Consider the following 16,849-nt stretch of genomic DNA (forward strand, 5'->3'; position numbering starts at 1 on the left):
TGGAACAACCTTCTATACTCAGTAAAGTTTTGTAGCTTTCTGTAGTAAAGTTTTCTGTACCCAGTAAAGGCTGAAGAAAGGAAAAGACCTCTGTGAAATCCACATACTGCAGGAAGTACAAGAGAAAACTATTCCTCAAAGCTACAGAAACTGCAAGTAACCAAGAAACCCAGTGACATCCAGTGTTAAAGCTGAAGACCCCTAATTCAGAAGAAATATCAAAAGCATGTGTGACATATGAAAGTGAAGGGAGAAGGAACCATTTTGTTTCTCATAGGTGTCAGGCTGCAGGATTTTAATTAAAAAAAAAAAAAAAAGGATGCGTATACTTTCATTTGTATGATGCTTCTAAAAACATGTATTAGAGACAATCAGGTGAATTTCTAACGCACACCCCACCAACCAGTGAATGCTGGAAAAGACTCACACCACCAACACCCTGCTGGGATAGGAAAGTGGATTCCACCTTCAACAGCATTGCCAAAAGTAACACCACACAGCAGCAACACCAGCCTCTTGAGGTGCCAATTGTTTTTAAAAACAGAGCATGGGAGGTCACTGTCATCACTCCCAGTCATTCCCGATCACTGCCTTACCTGGCCTCCACCAGAGCCAGACCACATCCTGCCTCCATCTAAGCCTCTATTTACAGCCCAAAATCCCATTTAGCCCATCACTTGAGATTATATCTGCTAACCCACAGCTCCCATCAGATCCCTCTGCACCCCAGCACGAATCCAGCCCACTTTGGTCCATCCCTTTTACAACCAAAAGCATTCCGAGATAGACACACATATGACCTGGTGCAAAAAAGGCCCAAACCTTGATCAGGGCCTCAGAACAACACTGAGATACCCAGAAACACCACAGCTGCTGACAATGATACACACGTGGCAGGCCCCAACACCACCATGTGGAATACTGTATCCTGATCCAGGGGCCGAGCATCCCAACCCCACAATCCACATCCCACTGGGGCGTGGGGTGCTGATGAAGACACCGAGTCCTGACACGCAGCTGCGGGCCCACAGCGGCAAGACCTGCTGCCTCACGCCCCGCAGCGGGCCGCCCCCAGCCTCCCTCGATTCCTGCACCACAGGTGACCCCAAAACATACACCCCCCCCCCATCCTCATGGACTCCGCAGCCTCCCCTCCTCTATCCCGGGCGCCCCTCGGGACACTCCTCGCCCCTCTCACCCCACTGAGAGAGATCTCCTTTATCTCACACGATCCCCTTTATCTCCCAGGAGACCCTCATCACCTCCTCCTCCTCTTCCTCCTCCTGCTCCGCCGCTCCCGCCTCGCACAGGCCCCACGGCCGCCACGGCGAGAACCCGGAACTTCCGGCTCCCTCCGCCCTGCGGGCACGCAGGGGGTGCTGGGACTTGTAGTCTCTATCCCCTCGTCCCTGCCGCCCGTCCTCAGGCGTGTTCTTGCGTCTCACGGACTACAGCTCCAATGATCCCCCTCGGAGCGCACCGCCTACAACTCCCATGATGCCCCGCGGCGGGTCGCCGCGATGGCGGGGGTGTCGCCGCGGTCGGGGCCGGGACCGGGGGTAGGGCGGGAGGTGACCGCCCGCCGCCGGCTCCGACCCCTTCTCCGACCCGCCTAGGCCGTGCCCAGGGGGCTGCAGGGCGGCCCCGGGAAGGAGCGGCGGAGGTGGGTCCCTGCGCGTTGTCATTAAGGGGGGTCCTGGGCCTGGGTCGTGTCGGGGCTGCAGGAACGGTGTCGCCTCAGCACTGAAGGGGGCAGGGTCGGGGTCGGCCCGTGCTGGGCCGAGGGTGGTCCTGGGGTGAGTCTCGCCCACGGGAAGGTCATCAGGGTGAGGAGGAAAGGTGAGGACCGGGCCCTGATCCACTCCCCGGCACCTTCTAGGGCTGTCATAGGATTTTAGTGGGGTGTCTGGCTCCCCCAGGTGCAGACGGGATCCTAGTAAGCTCCCTGGCACTCTCCGGGGCTGTCCCAGGCTCCCCCAGATGAGGACAGAGCCCTTATCTGTTCCCTGGTACTCTCCAGAGCGGTCACAGGGTTTTGTGGGGTGAGGATTGAACTCCTCGGGGAGGACGGAGCTTTGACCCGTTCCCCAACACCCTCCAGAGCTGTCACAGGTTTGGGAGTGGGGGCTGCATGAACTCCCCCAGGAGTAAGGACAGGGCACTGATCCACTCCGTGGTACCCTTCAGGGCTGTCACAGGACTTTGTGGGGGCTGGTCTGGCTCCTCCAGGTGCAGCGTTTGTTGGGATTGGGTTTGGGAGCAGAAGGTGTGTCAGGTCACAGAGCAGAGCCCGGGCTCCATGAGCTTCCCTACCAGCCGGATTCAGAGGCACAGGCTCCTAGCTAGTCCGCCTGCCTCCTGTTGCTTTTTATTGTGCTCACCTTTGGGCTGGTTTTCCCCCAAGGAAGGGAGGAAGGAGCAGGCTGGAGACATGACCTCTGCTGGAGAGGGCACCTAGCTCCTGGGGTGACGCCATATCTGCCAAGTCAGGAGGAGTGTCACCAGCCTCGTCCCATCGCAGCCACCTAACCCGGTCCAAGGACGGTCATAAACCCCTCCCTTTGCAAACACGAGGCCTCTGGGATCTCTGGTGTATGGGACAAGCCCCATGCAGACCCGTGTCCCTTCCCCCTCGCCGCACAGGGAGGCTGAGCAGCTTTCATGGGGGAAATCGGGGCCAAGCCTGGATGAAAGCTGCTGTCGGCAGGGTACTGGAAAGAGCTGGGGCTGCGTGAGAGAGGAAATCCTGCTGGATTAGAGCAGCTTTCCTGACATCTCACCAGGGCTCGCTGCTGCCTGCTGAGCCAGCGGGATTGGGCCATGGGTGCTGGCCTGGCCCTGTTGGAGAACAGAGCATTTCAGGACCTGCTTTGAAAGTGAGGGGACGCAGGGGTGACACTATGGGTCACGTGCAGGTCCTTGCCCCGAGGAATGGCTGCAGATGTCCACAAGAAGAAAAGCTGGGAAGTGCACAATGGGTCCTTGGCGCCAGGAGATGGGCAGCACACGGAGAGGTCTGAGAGCCCCACGCCGGGGCTGGCACAGGGCACGGAGCCAGGTATGAACTACCAAGGGGGGAAAGAACAGCTCCTCATGCAGGCTGGGACCTCCATGGCCCTGTGGGCAGGGGGAGATGGGCCCACTCATGACTCCCCACCAGCAGGGTGCTGTGGGATGGGGAGAGGAGGCAGGTCCCCTTTACATCCTTCCCCCAGTGTGGGGGACGCATGGCCAGATGCTTCATGGCCCGTTGTTCCCAGGGGCGGGCCAGGAGGGAGCCATGTTCGTGCACACCCGCTCCTATGAGGACCTGACCAGTCCCGAGGATGGGGCAGCCGCGGCACGGAGCCCAGAGGAGAGACAGGGGGAGCCAGCCAAGCAAAGCAGCATGGAGCAGATCAGCAAGGACTTCAGCGAGCTGAGCACACAGCTCACGGGCATGGCCCTCGACCTGGAGGAGGAGATGAGGCCGGGCAAGGAGGGAAAGCTGGAGCCATCCCCGCAGACCACCCGCCGTGACTCGGTGCTGTCGGGGAAGGAGGAGGAGGATGTGACCATGGACGCCTGGCGCTTGCACAGGAAGCACGTCTTCGTGCTGAGCGAGGCAGGCAAGCCCGTGTACTCCCGCTATGGCTCTGAGGAGGCCCTGTCCAGCACTATGGGTGTCATGATGGCCCTGGTATCCTTCCTGGAGGCTGAGAAAAACGCCATCCGGTCCATCCATGCAGGTACCACCTTGGGGGGGAATGGGATGGGGGGGTCACAGCCTGCCCATCCATGCGCCTGCCACCATGGGCCATGTCAGCTGTCCCCAGGGGCAAATGGGTTGCTGGGGGGAGAGGCTGCAGCCTCGCTGTAGCCCTGGGGAGCCAGGCTCACAAGTCTGTCCCCGGACTCCGGGGACTCCCTCCCAAGCAGATGGCTACAAGGTGGTCTTTGTGCGGAGGAGCCCACTGGTGCTGGTGGCAGTGGCACGCACTCGGCAGTCAGAGCAGGAGATTGCCCACGAGCTGCTCTACATCTACTACCAGATTCTGAGCCTGCTCACCTGGACCCAGCTCAACCACATCTTCCAGCAGAAGCAGAACTATGACCTGCGCCGGCTCCTGGCTGGCTCCGAGCGCATCACTGACAACCTGCTGGACCTCATGGCCCATGATCCCAGCTTCCTGATGGGCGCCGTGCGCTGCCTGCCCCTGGCTGCCAGTGTCCGGGACGCTGTCAGCAGCAGCCTGCAGCAGGCCAAGGCCAAGAGCCTGGTCTTCTCCATTCTGCTGTCTGGGAACCAGCTAGTGTCTCTCGTGAGGAAGAAGGATCAGTTCCTTCACCCCATTGACCTCCATCTACTCTTCAACCTCATCAGCTCTTCTTCATCTTTTCGGGAGGGTGAAGCTTGGACTCCCATTTGCCTCCCTAAGTTCAACTCCAGCGGTTTCTTCCACGCCCACATCTCCTACCTGGAGCAGGAGATGGACCTGTGCCTGCTGCTGGTCTCCACTGACCGTGAGGACTTCTTCACCGTGTCTGACTGCAAGCGGCGCTTCCAGGAGCGCCTGCGGCGGCGGGGGGTGCACCACGCTCTGCAGGAGGCCCTGCGCACCCCCTTCTACAGCGTCGCCCAGGTGGGCATCCCTGACCTCCGGCACTTCATCTACAAGTCCAAGAGCTCCGGGCTCTTCACCAGGTGAGGCCCTGGGGAACCACTGGGCCAAGGCAGTGGCATGTGGCATGGGCCAAGCTCTTTCTCCAGGGGGTTAACCGAGTGCTGTGTTCCTGCAGCCCCGAGATTGAGGCTCCCTACGTGCAGGAGGAGGAGAAGGAGAGGCTCTTGGGGCTTTATCAGTACCTGCACAGTCGGGCCCACAACTCTTCACGGCCCCTAAAGAACATCTATTTCACAGGCCCCCGCGAGAACCTCCTGGCGTGGGTAAGGCCATTGGTGGTGTTTGGTGAGCCTGTCTTTTCTGCTTCTGCATAGTGGGGAAGGAGGGTGGTAACACTACACAGCACCAGCTCCGTGGTCCCCTGGCAGGACCCCAGCCTGTCTGTCCATGGTCCTTTTGGGGGTGAGCCTGCCTCTGTGTGAGGGAGGGACAGGCAGGAGTAGCAGTGGGAGCTGGTGAATTCTGGCACCAAGAGTTGTACCATGTCCTGTTGTGAACTCAGTGCTGTGGAGAAAGCCCACTCTGAGGAAAACCCCAGGACTTGGTTCTCACACTTCTGAGCAAAACAGATGCTACCCATTTACAATACCCCACTGCCACTTCATGTCGCTGCACTGGAGCCCCTCTGCCCATTGCTGGTAGCCCACACGGGGAAGATGGAGTGCCAGCCCCAAGTGGGGCACAGTCCTGTTCCCAGCATGTGTTCTGTTCCTTCTGCAGGTAACCAATGCCTTTGAGCTCTATGTATGCTACAGTCCCCTGGGGACCAAGGCTGGTGCCATCAATGCTGTCAACAAGCTCATGAAGTGGATCCGCAAGGAGGAAGACCGACTCTTCATCCTCACGCCCCAGACGTACTGATGGGCATCAGGCATTACCCAGGGCATGGAGCCGGCTGGGAGCCCATTCCCAGGGATCCCAGAGCACAGGGAAACCCCACCTGCAGGACTGTCCAACCTGGTTGTTAGAGATGGGGTGCACAGGGAAAGGGAAGGGACTGAACAGGACTTTATCTTAGCTGCAGGCAGTGCCCCAGCTGGTGGGCTGCTCTTCCTCTGCAGTCCCCATCTCCTTCCCTTCTTGTGGAGGTCTTGGAGTGGGGCTGCTGGTACCACAGGTTACTGGAGGGGAGCAGAACCCCTGGGTCGTGCTCTCTGTGCCTGGCACCTCCCTTCTCTGACATCCTGTGGCTGTGCCAAGGGTGGAGATTCCCATGGGAGATGTGGCAGCACTCAGGGGACCCCTATGTTGCTGTGCCCGCAGATGACGGGTGACACTGTCCTGGCAAGGGACAAGGCTGGCCTGGCACACACACTGCTCCTCTCCCTGCCTCGAGGGATCTGGACCCCCCAAGTGCCAGGGAGCCTCTGCAGTCCCAGAGCAGATTTGCCCCCTTGGCATCTGTATGAGCCTGGACCCTTCCCATTGTGGCTGTGAAAAGGATGTCTGTCCCTGGGGATGCTGGCAGGCAGGGTGGGTCAGCCTGCCCCAGCTGGGACAGCAGGGTCCTGCCCACCTCACCACAGGGACGCAGAGCAGCTCCAGGGAGCTGAGGTGCTGAGGTGTTTGTCAGGGTGTTTGTAGGCTCATGGTTCTGGCTGTGGGTAGTGGACCCTAAAAGGGGCAGTTTAAGCACATCTCCTTGGAGACCCCCCTAGTGCAGGGCCATGGTGCTCCCCAGCCCATGGAGGGTTTTCCCCTTGGCACGGGAGCACCTGCCCCCCAAACCCAGCCCCTCGAGCCAGCTACACGGAGCTTCCTGCACCTCCAGGCACTGGTGTGGGGCTGAGCACCTGTGAACGGCCCAACTCCATGTTTTGGGGCCGTCTGAATAGTGCTGGAATAGGTGTTGCAGGAGGGGCAGAGCCATCAGAGTGACACCCCGGCACAGAGGGAGCTGGGAAGGATCTGGCAGGGCTATCACAGGGATCTGGTCCTGTATTTATGCTCCTGCCAGAGTGTAATCGCTTGTCTTTGCTCATAAACATTATCTGGACCCTAAGTTAAGTCTTGTCGCATTTCTGTATGGAGTGGGGGGAGGACCAAGCTGAGGGGGAAGTTTGTTCCAAGTTTTGGTACGGTGCAGTCCAGCCTCGGGCATCTGCTGGGAGCCAGGAAAGCTGCCTGGGAGTGGCGGGAGGTTGCCGGGGTTGTGCTGGCGGGAGGCGGCGCTGGCTGGGAGTGGCAAAATTCCCGGGCTGAGCTGGCCACGGCCAGCTCATGTCGAAACTGAGCAGAGGCGCAGCCGGAGGAAGGGGCTGTTGGGTAAGGCCCGGAGCCAGCGGAACTGCCGGGTCTTGCACAACACGGGGCGGGAGCCTGGGAGGGCCAGGGCTGGTCGGGCGGCAGGCACAGGGCATTTTCGGCAGGCTCAGCCTCTCCTGGCACCAAAGTCCCCAGAGCCCTGCTCACCAGGAGGAAAGGTCCATGTACAAAGCTGGGACTCGTCACCCCAGCGTCCGAGGGCAGCAGGGCACTTGGAGGGCAAATCCATGTATGAACTAGGATGTAAAAGGATCTTCCCACATCCCTAGGAACAGCAGTCACTACCAGAGGTGCTGGCACCTCCTGCCACTGTGGCAGCCAGGGAGGAAAGGGACATGAGACACAGAATGGGCACAACAGAAATAACCCTCACAGCCGCCCTGGCAAAGCTGTAGCTCCCAGCCCTCCTCTTTTCTCCCAGCTGGGAACTCCGGTGCTGAGCCTGCCGCACCCCCCAAGGCTGCCCTGTTGGCCTGGAAGCGAGCAGCGAACGCGGTGCCACCGCGGGAACTTTGGGGAAGCGGCAATTTCGATTCTAAGGGTCGGGGTGTCAGCCGTCCCTATGGCAGCAGGGCCAAGGGGCACCGACATGCAGGACCCCACTCGTACTCAGGGATGCTGCTGGCAGCCACCTGCCAGCCACTTGGATTCCCCCGACGGCCACCCCGACCTGCAGCGGGCAGCCGAGGCACTGTGCCAGCCCTGCACCCGTGTTCCGATCGCCCTGATTCACACCGATGCGCCTCTTGGGCACCGCGCCCAGCCGTGCCTGTCCCCCCGGCAGTCCCTGCCGACTCTGCGGGTACCCCGATCTCCGTGTTCCCCGAACACCCCCGTCCCCCCGGGCTGCGTGTGCCAGTACCGGCCCTCGGGGAGCCCCGGGCGGTGCGGAGGCAGGACCCGCCCAGCCCGCTCCGCCCTGTCCCGTCCCGCCTCGCCTGCTCCGTCCCGGCCCCGCTCCGCTCCGCCCTGTCCCGGCACCGCACGGCACCGCACGGCAGCGCCCAGGTGAGCGCCCTGCCTCCCGGCACCGCTCGGATCGGACCGCACCGGACGGGGCGGGGGCAGCCGGACCCAGTGGAGACCCCGGACCTGGTGAGCTGCGGCGGGGCCGGGGGTGGAGGCCGGGGGTATTTCGGGATCCCGGGAGGCTGGCGGGGACCTTGTCCTAGTCCCGCAGGGATCCTCAGTCCCCGTTACTGTCCCGGGGGCTGGCAGGGTCCCTATCCCAGTCCTCGGAATGGGTCATTGCAGGGCAGAGATGCCCCAGGGTGACAGGCAGCGTCTGTAGGTGGCAGAAGGCAGGATTTGTCCCTCTGCCACAGGCAGCTTGGCATCACCTCCTACGCATGGTATTTCGGAAGAAGTTTGGTGTGACTGATCCTCCCTCGGCACTACCCATCTTCATCTGGCCCTTGGGAACCCTGGCACCCCCAACTGACACCCGGCTGTGGCTGTGCCCGGGTCCTCACCTAAAATAAGTGGGTAAAACTGTTCTTTTTTTAATTTTGGCAGATGCAATGGTGGCCCATCCTCTACATGTTCTGAGCCTGCTGGGTGCTGAGCACCATCGATAACCCTACACCAATGGCACTGCACAGCATGGGCCTGTTGTGCTGTGTGTGCCTCTGCCTGGCCCTGCTGGGTGCTGGTGCCTGGCAGTGTCCCCGCATCCCTTACAGCTCCACCAGGAACTTCTCCATCCCCTACACATTGCCCAGCCTCGATGCTGGCAGCCCCATCCAGAATGTAGCTGTCTTCACCAACTCTGATGGCCCAGTCGCTGTCTTTGTGGCAGTCCGCAACCGGATCCTGCTGGTCAGCCCCGAGCTGCGCCTGCTCTCCATCCTTATCACTGGCCCAGTGGGCAGTGACAAGTGTGAGATCTGTCACCTGTGCCCAGCCACCACAGATGGTCCTGAGGACACAGACAATGTCCTGTTGCTGCTGGACCCACTGGAGCCGTGGCTGTACAGCTGTGGCACAGCACAGCATGGGCTGTGCTATCAGCACCAGCTGGAGGTGCGGGATGGTAAGGTGGCCATCACAGCCACTCAGTGCCTGTACTCAGCCATGGGCAACAGCCCTGCGTTCTGCCCTGACTGTGTGGTCAGCCCACTGGGGACCAGTGCCACTGTGGTGGCCACCTCCTACGCCTCCTTCTTCTACCTCGGCTCCACCATCAACAGCAGTGTGGCAGCACGGTACAGCCCACAGTCGGTGTCTGTCCGACGCCTGAAGGGCACCTTGGATGGCTTTTCAGATGACTTTCAGTGGCTGACAGTGCTGCCGCAATACCGCAACAACTACACCATCCACTACGTGCACTCCTTTGCCGACGGGGACCACGTCTACTTCCTGATGGTGCAGCCAGAACGGCCGGGATCAACAGTGTACCACACGCGCCTGGCACGGCTCAGCACCCATGAGCGTGACCTGCGCCGCTACCGCGAGCTCGTCCTCGACTGCCGCTTCGAGTCCAAGCGCCGGCGCCGGCGCAGCAAAGAGGAGGATGCTGAGAGGGACATTGCCTACAACGTGCTGCAGGCAGCCCATGCTGCCCGCCCTGGTACACGCCTGGCCCGCGACCTGGGCATCAACAACACCGACATGGTGCTCTTCGGCGCCTTTGCCGAGAGCTGGCCGGAGAGCCGGGTGCCACAGGAGAACTCGGCCGTCTGCGCCTTCCCCCTCCGCCTCCTCAATCAGGCCATGGAGGAGGGCATGGAGAAGTGCTGTGGCACTGGGCACCAGCCACTGCTGCGGGGGCTCAGTTTCTTCCAGCCAGTGGAGTACTGCCCACACAATGTGAGTACCTGCTCCACCCTGCACTGCATCCAGCCCAGGAACCCTGGGGGTGGGCTGGGATGTGGGTTCAGTGGGAAACACTGGTAGAGCGGGATGGATGGTGGGGTGGGGTAGGGCAAGAGGAGAGTGGCATCACCCAGGTGTGAGTAAGCCCAGCAGCCACCCACCAGCTACTGCAGGGGCTGCTGTGTTCCGGCAGCCCCGGCTGCACCAAGAGGCTGGGTGCAGGCAGGGATCCTGTTGAGCACCCCACCTCGCTGATACATGTGCCAGCACATGGGCACACTGCTACATGCCATGAATTGGGCCAATTCCTCTCCTGGTATGGCCTCCCCGGGAGCCATCTGGTCCCCGTGATGACTGTCCCTGGACCCCAGCCACCCTCTCTAGCTTGTTTATGTGTGCAGGGGTGGGAAAGCCACAGGGCTTCGGTGCTTCGCAGACTGGATGTGTGAGGTGCGGGCTGCTCTTGCCTTGTCCCCCAGGCCCAGCCACCGCCTTCTCTGGGCAAATAAAGTGCAGGCGGAAGTGTAATTAGTCACCGGGGTTCCCCATCTGCTGCAGCCGCGGGGCAGGAACACCGTGTCCCAGGTACAAGCCCTGGCATGGCCAGGATGCAGATGGGTGGGCACCCCGGCAGGGCCCCCTCGTCCCAGCACATGACACGAATTTTTGTGTCCTCAGCCAGCTCAGGGCAAGGTGCAGCCAAATCCCCTCCTCTTCCTGCACAAAGCTGACAGCTCACTGCTGCTGACTCACGCTGTAGCAGGGGAACTCAGAAAGGACCCCAGCGTCTCTGTCTTGGGGGTATCCAGGGGGCACCCCATGGCTCCTGTTGTCTCTCTTCAACCCCAGCCCCTTGCTGAGCTCCAGGGGTCAGGGAGGTTGCATCCTGTTGCAACCCCAATCCTGGGGTTGGTGTATGCATCCTGTGGTGCCAGCACGAATAACTACTTCCAGATGGGGTGAAAGGGGAGGGCAGGATCTGACGCCACATGGGGGGACTGAGGGAGGGCCTGTCGATGTGTTTTTCCCCCAAAATTTTCCCAGCCTGGAGGGGAACTTATGCAATCTAGTGCTGCCGCGTCACCCACCCCTTTGTTCGGCCACAGGTGAACCTCTCAGCACCAGTGGTCAACACCAGGTGCTGGGATCAGCCCACCCTCGTCCCTGCTGCCTCCCACAAAGTGGACCTGTTCAATGGGCAGCTGACAGGTGTCCTCCTCACCTCCCTCTTCGTCACTGCCATGGGAGACGTCACTGTGGCCCACCTAGGCACAGCAGAAGGACGCATCTTCCAGGTGGGATGGGGTGTTGGATGGGATGACAGGTCCTGGCAGGCTGTGAGGTATGCTCAGCCCCGTGCTCTGCCCTGTGCAGATGGTGCTCCAGCGCTCCAGCTCCTACCTTCTGACCTTGTCCAACTTCTCCCTGGGAGAGCTGGGGCCAGTGCGAGGTGCCATGGGGCTGCAAAACCACTCACTGTTCTTCACTGCTGGCACCAAGGTGAGTGGGAGGTCTGAGGGGTATAGTGTGTGCATGGAGCTCCATGTGTCCCCCTCACCTCCACTCTCCATCCCCAGGTGTGGCTCCTGAACATCACTGGCCCTGGCTGTCGCCACTTCTCCACGTGCCAGCGCTGCCTGCGTGCCGAGCGCTTCATGGGCTGTGGCTGGTGTGGGGATGGGTGCAGGCGCCGCCACGAGTGCCCCGGCCACTGGGTCCAGGACAGCTGCCCACCCGTCCTCACCGACGTAGGTCTGCGCTGCTGTCCCCCTGCTCCTCACACCTCCCAGGCACTTGGATGGGGAGGGACATGGCAAATGGAGTGGCATGTGGTGGGACTCCCTCACTGGAATGGGTTGTGTTCCTCAGAGAAGAGTATTTCTGGACCCACAGCAGTCACTGGACTTTGGGGGCTTAGGGTGACACAGGTGTCTCTCCCATAGTTCCATCCCCGGAGTGCCCCGCTGCGTGGTCGGACACGGATCACACTCTGTGGAATGACGTTCCACTCCTACTTTGACCCCGAGCCCAGCCGCAGCCCCCGCGGCGCTTACCGGGTGGCAGTGGGACGGCGAGGCTGCACCGTGCTGCCGGGGGAGAGCGAGAGCTACAGGTGTGTAGCAGTGCTGGCAGAGAACAGCAGCAGAGAGGGGGCTGGGGCTGCCCCCCGGCCTGAGGCCGATCCCCGTCACTGTCCCGCAGATCCCTACCCACCTCCCGCCGCAAGGAGTTCGTGGATGTGCTGGTGTGTGAGCTGGAGCCGGGGGGCTCGGCAGCACTGAGGGGCCCAGCCGACGTGGTGCTCACTGTGCAGGAGCCCGCCAGACCCTCTGGCTTCCGTGTCTACGGCTCCGCCACCCTGGGCGGCTTCGTCTTCGTGGTATGATTCCACACTGGTGGTGCCCCTGGCAGGGCCGGGGGGGGTTTGGCTCACTCACCTATCCCACTGACCCCATCTCTGCTCAGGAACCCAACGTCAGTGCCCTGCACCCCCCGTTTGGCCCCCGGGGGGGTGGCACCCACATCTCACTCCATGGCACACACCTCTCGGCAGGGAGCAGCTGGCGGGTGATGGTCAATGACTCCGAGTGTGCCCTGACTGGGCAGCCCAGGTACACCCCTGCCCTGCCCTCACCTGGCACAGCAGGGGTCCCAGCACGGGACAGCCCCGGGAAGCTCCTGCAGTCCCGCTGTCCCCCCAGCCACGGCTGTCATGTCTCCAGGCAGGGCAAAGGGACAATCCAATGCACGGCTCCCGCCGCTGGTGGCCTGGGCGCAGCGTGGGTAGCCCTGTGGATCGACGGGGAGGAGTTTCCTGCCCCCGTGCCCTTCCAGTACCGCCCTGACCCCACTGTATCTGCCATCGTCCCCAGCTGCAGCTTTGAGTGAGTGCGTGGGCTCCCTTCCCCTGGGTGAGGGGACAGTCCTGTCCTCCCACTGCTCTGGCTGGGCTGGATGAAGTGCTGGGAATTGCAGGTACCCTGGGGACCGTGTGCACCCCGGGAAACCTGATTCCTGTCCACTGTAGGGGCTCGCTGCTCACCATTATCGGCACCCACCTGAACTCTGTGTATCGCGCCAAGATCCGCTTTGAAGCCGGTGGTGTGTTAACCCAAGCCATAGTAAGCACCGGGGTGTGGGGCCATCGCCCCTCGGCCCTGCCCACCTCACCCCAAACCCCTGGGCACACTCCGAGCCGGTGCTCAGCATCTCCCTGCCCACAGGAATGTGAGAGCCCGCTGGGACCGGAGCGGCTGCTGTGCCGCAGTCCAGCCTTTCCCTTCGAGAGCAAGGTGGAGGTGGTGCTGGGGAACCTGAGCGTGCTGCTGGACGGCGCCCACGGCCGCTGGCTGTTCCGCCTTCGCTACTACTCCCGGCCCAAGCTCTACCCCTTGGAGAAGGACGGCAGGCGGTTCCGCCTCAAGCCCGGCGATGATGAGATCGAGGTGCACGTACGTGGGGCACTGAGGTGAGCCAAAGTAGGGAATCCCACTGCCAGGAACCTCCGAGCTCACGATGCTCTGTCTGGGCAGCAATTGGGGCTGGATGCCGTGGCCACCTGCATGAACATCACCATGACGGTGGGGGGCCGGGACTGCCACCCCAACGTCCTGAAGAACGAGGTGACGTGTCGCCTGCCCCGCGAGCTGCGCCTGCCCTCGTCTGGGGCCCCCGTGGAGGTAGGAACCCCCCGGGTGGGCAACCACCCGCCCCCGTCACTCCCCCATCCCTGCTGAGCCCCTGATCCTCCAGGTCTGTGTGAACGGAGCCTGTGAGGCGCTGGGCTGGGTGCTGTCCCCCCCCACCTCGCTGGACCTGGCCGCCAGCCTGGCTCTGGGCATCGGCATCACCTTCCTGGTCTGCTGCATCCTGGCTGCTGTGCTGTTCCACTGGCGCTGGAGGAAGAGGCGGGGTGAGTGCCGTGCTCGCCGGGCACTCTGATGCCCCCCAGACCCCTGCCACGCCACCCCCTACCCACCTCACTGCTGCCTGCAGGTACGGAGAACCTGGAGCTGCTGGCACAGCCCGGCCGCAGTGACCCCCCTGTCACCATCCAGCGCCCCGGCGTCGACTACAGAGAAGTGCTGGGTAAGTGCATGTCACTTGTGGGTGACGGTGTGCTGGGTGATGCCAGCCCTCACTCCGCCTCTGCCTGTCCCTCCCGCAGTGCTGAACACAGCGGGCACTCCCGGCCCCGTGGGGCCCCGCACACGAATCACCAGTGCCGGTGCCAATGGCAGTGCTGGTGCTGGTGCAGCAGGCGGCGGATCCCCCATGCCCCTGCTCAGGGCCACGTCCTGCTGCCTGGAGGATCTGCGGCCGGAGCTGCTGGAGGAAGTGAAGGACATCCTCATCCCCGAGGAGCGGCTTGTCACCCACCGCCACCAGGTCATCGGCAAAGGTGACTCTGCACTCCGAGTTGGCTGTGCTGTCACCTGCCCATGTGTGTGCTGCCACCTTTGTGCCACCTGTCCCTGCAGGGCACTTTGGCAGCGTCTACCACGGCACATACACGGACCCACTGCTGGGGGATCTCCACTGCGCTGTCAAGTCCCTGCACCGTGAGTCCCTTCCCCTCCCGTGCGTGCTCCCATGGCACAGCAGCAGAATGTCCACAGCTCAGCTCTTCGCAGGCATCACGGACCTGGAGGAGGTAGAGGAGTTCCTGCGAGAGGGCATCCTCATGAAGAGCTTCCACCACCCCCAGGTGCTCTCGCTGCTGGGGGTGTGCCTGCCCCGCCACGGGCTGCCCCTTGTCGTCCTGCCCTACATGCGCCACGGGGACCTGCGCCAGTTCATCCGAGCCCAGGAGCGGGTAGGGAGTACCCCCAAGGGGAGTGGATGGTGATGGGCGCCAAGGTCTCCACGCTCACTACTCCCATCTCACAGAGCCCCACAGTGAAGGAGCTCATCGGCTTTGGGCTGCAGGTGGCCCTGGGTATGGAGTACCTGGCCCAGAAGAAGTTTGTGCATCGGGACCTGGCAGCCAGGAACTGCATGTAAGTGTGGCTGTGCCCTCCAGACCTCCACCACAGGGTAGCCACCTGGGTTTAGGGGTGCCCAGGAGTTCCCACCTCGACCTGGTGTCCTGCAGGCTGGATGAGACGCTGACAGTAAAGGTGGCTGACTTTGGGCTGGCACGGGATGTGTTTGGCAAGGAGTACTACAGCATCCGGCAGCACCGCCACGCCAAGCTGCCTGTCAAGTGGATGGCTCTGGAGAGCCTCCAGACCCAAAAATTCACCACAAAGTCTGATGTGGTAGGCATGACCCCCCATCCCCATCCCGTCCTCCATCTCCATCCTACCTGTGTGCCCATGGCAGCTCTCTTCTCGGCAGTGGTCCTTCGGGGTGCTCATGTGGGAGCTGCTGACACGTGGGGCATCGCCGTACGCCGGGGTGGACCCCTACGACATGGCCCACTACCTGCTGCAGGGAAGGCGCCTGCCACAGCCCTCTCACTGCCCCGACACCCTGTGAGTGGAGCTGGGGTTGGGCAGGGTGGGAGGGGGTGTCCTGGGGGGCTGCCAGCGCTGACTGGGGTGTCGCTGCAGGTACAGGGTGATGCTGAGCTGCTGGGCGCCGGCGCCCGAGGACAGACCGTCCTTCACCGGGCTGGTGGGTGAGCTGGAGCGTGTCCTGGCCACGCTGGATGGTGAGCACTATGTCAATCTGGCTGTCACCTACATTACCCTGGACTGGGATCCTCCCTTTCCCCCTGCTCCCCCGGGGCAGCTGCCCGATAGCGAGGATGAGGATAAACAGAATGAGGAGGAGAAAGAAGAGAAGGAAGAGGAGGAGGACGACGACACGTCTGTGTGCTGATGGGATTCCCTGCACCATGGGGTCTCCCAGACCCCCATATACCATAGGCACACTCCTCTGAGGAGGGATGCAGTGTGCAGCCAGATGCTATGGGGCACCCTCCCCATGGGATGGGTGCTGGGAGACAGCTGGGTGCCATGGAGTGCTCACCCATGGCTCACACCCAGACCTGGCTGGCTGCTCCCCAGGATTGGTCCCACACCACAGGATGGGGGCTCGGTCCTGCTCTGGCTGGGTGGTGCGAGGCTCAGCCCCACAGGGATGAGTCTGTACTCTGGAGTCTGGGGTTCAGTCCCATAATGGATGGGTGCCGTGGGGCCCCATACCCAGCAGGTGCTATTGGGTGACCTGGCCTTCCCGGGGCTCCCATGGAGTTTCCAGCCTCTTGACTGCTCAAATCACTCATTAAAACCTAATTATATTTTTTCTCTGTCTGGGGCTGTGTCTTTGAGGGACCTATGCCCCAGGCTGGCAGCACCCTTGTGGCCCTGGCATGAGTTAGGTGTCTCCCCACCCATTCCTGGGGCACCCACCTCATGGGAGGCACTGAGGAGGGGGCACCCACTGTTGCTGTGCCAGTGAAAGGAGGGCATCTGCACAGCGGTGCTGCTGTGGCCACCCTGGAACTATCCCCCAGCACCTGCCACACTGGCTCCCACTCTGCACCCTATATCCCACCATGGCCCTCTGACCTTGGGATGTCTGGGAGGTTTTTCCTAAAACTCCTCCTCCCAGCCACATCTAGCCCATGGCCAGGGTGGCTGTGTGGCACAAGGCATGTGAGGAGCACCATGCTCCTGGGCACGGGGTGATGATGCCCTTGCAGCCCTGGCATATGGGTCATGCTGCCCGTGGGATTTGTGGCATGATGGAATTGCAGTGCCCATGGGATCATGATGCTCCTGGGATGACAGGTGTCCAGGCATCAGATCAGGATGCTCTTAGGGTCATGGGTGCCCAGCCATGGAGTAGTGGAGCCCAGGGCAAGGCATTACAGTGTCCCTGGCACTGAGGTGCCCGTGGGACCACAGTGCCCAGGACATGTTATCACAGTGAGGACACGATGGCACTCAGCCCATCTACTGCTCCTCACCCTGCCTGCCTGAGCAGGGTCCAGTGGGGCACACTGGGCTTGGGGCTTCTGTCTGGTGGCTAAGAGCCATTACCAGCTTCAATTAATGACTCCTTTATTGCTTCAATACTGCCTGTGCAGAGGATGGTGCAGATCGTGCCTCAGGGCATGCCAAGAGATGGGCATGGGTCTGTGATGCTTGCTGCCC

The 16,849-nt window shown here is 61.9% G+C and overlaps 3 protein-coding genes across 5 annotated transcripts in view; 2 read left to right on the top strand and 1 right to left on the bottom strand.

The window, feature by feature from the left end:
• Positions 1 to 1,354, bottom strand: part of RBM6 (RNA binding motif protein 6) — a 58,311-nt gene extending 56,957 nt beyond the window's left edge. For 2 of the 3 annotated variants that reach the window (XM_014869708.2, XM_014869707.2), the window contains exon 1: positions 1,263 to 1,354. The gene's annotated coding sequence lies outside the window, so the exon portion shown is untranslated. Of the gene's footprint in view, positions 1 to 1,198 lie in introns of all 3 variants that reach the window. The other variant, XM_088171624.1, reaches the window with a different exon arrangement.
• A 140-nt stretch (positions 1,355 to 1,494) lies between these two features.
• On the top strand, positions 1,495 to 6,666 carry MON1A (MON1 vesicular trafficking associated A). Its single transcript, XM_014869712.2, has 6 exons — positions 1,495 to 1,663; positions 2,916 to 3,058; positions 3,261 to 3,728; positions 3,919 to 4,684; positions 4,780 to 4,927; positions 5,385 to 6,666. The coding sequence occupies exons 2-6, from the start codon at positions 2,932 to 2,934 to the stop codon at positions 5,523 to 5,525; spliced, it is 1,650 nt and encodes a 549-aa protein (XP_014725198.1). The 5' UTR covers positions 1,495 to 1,663; positions 2,916 to 2,931; the 3' UTR covers positions 5,526 to 6,666.
• A 1,783-nt stretch (positions 6,667 to 8,449) lies between these two features.
• On the top strand, positions 8,450 to 15,975 carry MST1R (macrophage stimulating 1 receptor). The gene is made up of 20 exons (XM_014869714.2): positions 8,450 to 9,737; positions 10,850 to 11,038; positions 11,118 to 11,243; positions 11,321 to 11,491; positions 11,687 to 11,856; positions 11,946 to 12,123; positions 12,210 to 12,355; positions 12,467 to 12,628; positions 12,772 to 12,865; positions 12,968 to 13,195; positions 13,277 to 13,423; positions 13,497 to 13,656; positions 13,740 to 13,832; positions 13,912 to 14,145; positions 14,225 to 14,305; positions 14,378 to 14,559; positions 14,634 to 14,743; positions 14,839 to 15,004; positions 15,084 to 15,220; positions 15,299 to 15,975. Exons 1-20 carry the CDS (start codon positions 8,517 to 8,519, stop codon positions 15,567 to 15,569), a joined length of 4,266 nt encoding a protein of 1,421 aa, XP_014725200.2. The 5' UTR covers positions 8,450 to 8,516; the 3' UTR covers positions 15,570 to 15,975.
• Positions 15,976 to 16,849: the final 874 nt, after the last annotated feature.

This window comes from Sturnus vulgaris, chromosome 11 (genome assembly GCF_052056855.1).
Source record: "Sturnus vulgaris isolate bStuVul1 chromosome 11, bStuVul1.hap1, whole genome shotgun sequence".
Classification (NCBI taxonomy): Eukaryota; Metazoa; Chordata; class Aves; order Passeriformes; family Sturnidae; genus Sturnus; species Sturnus vulgaris.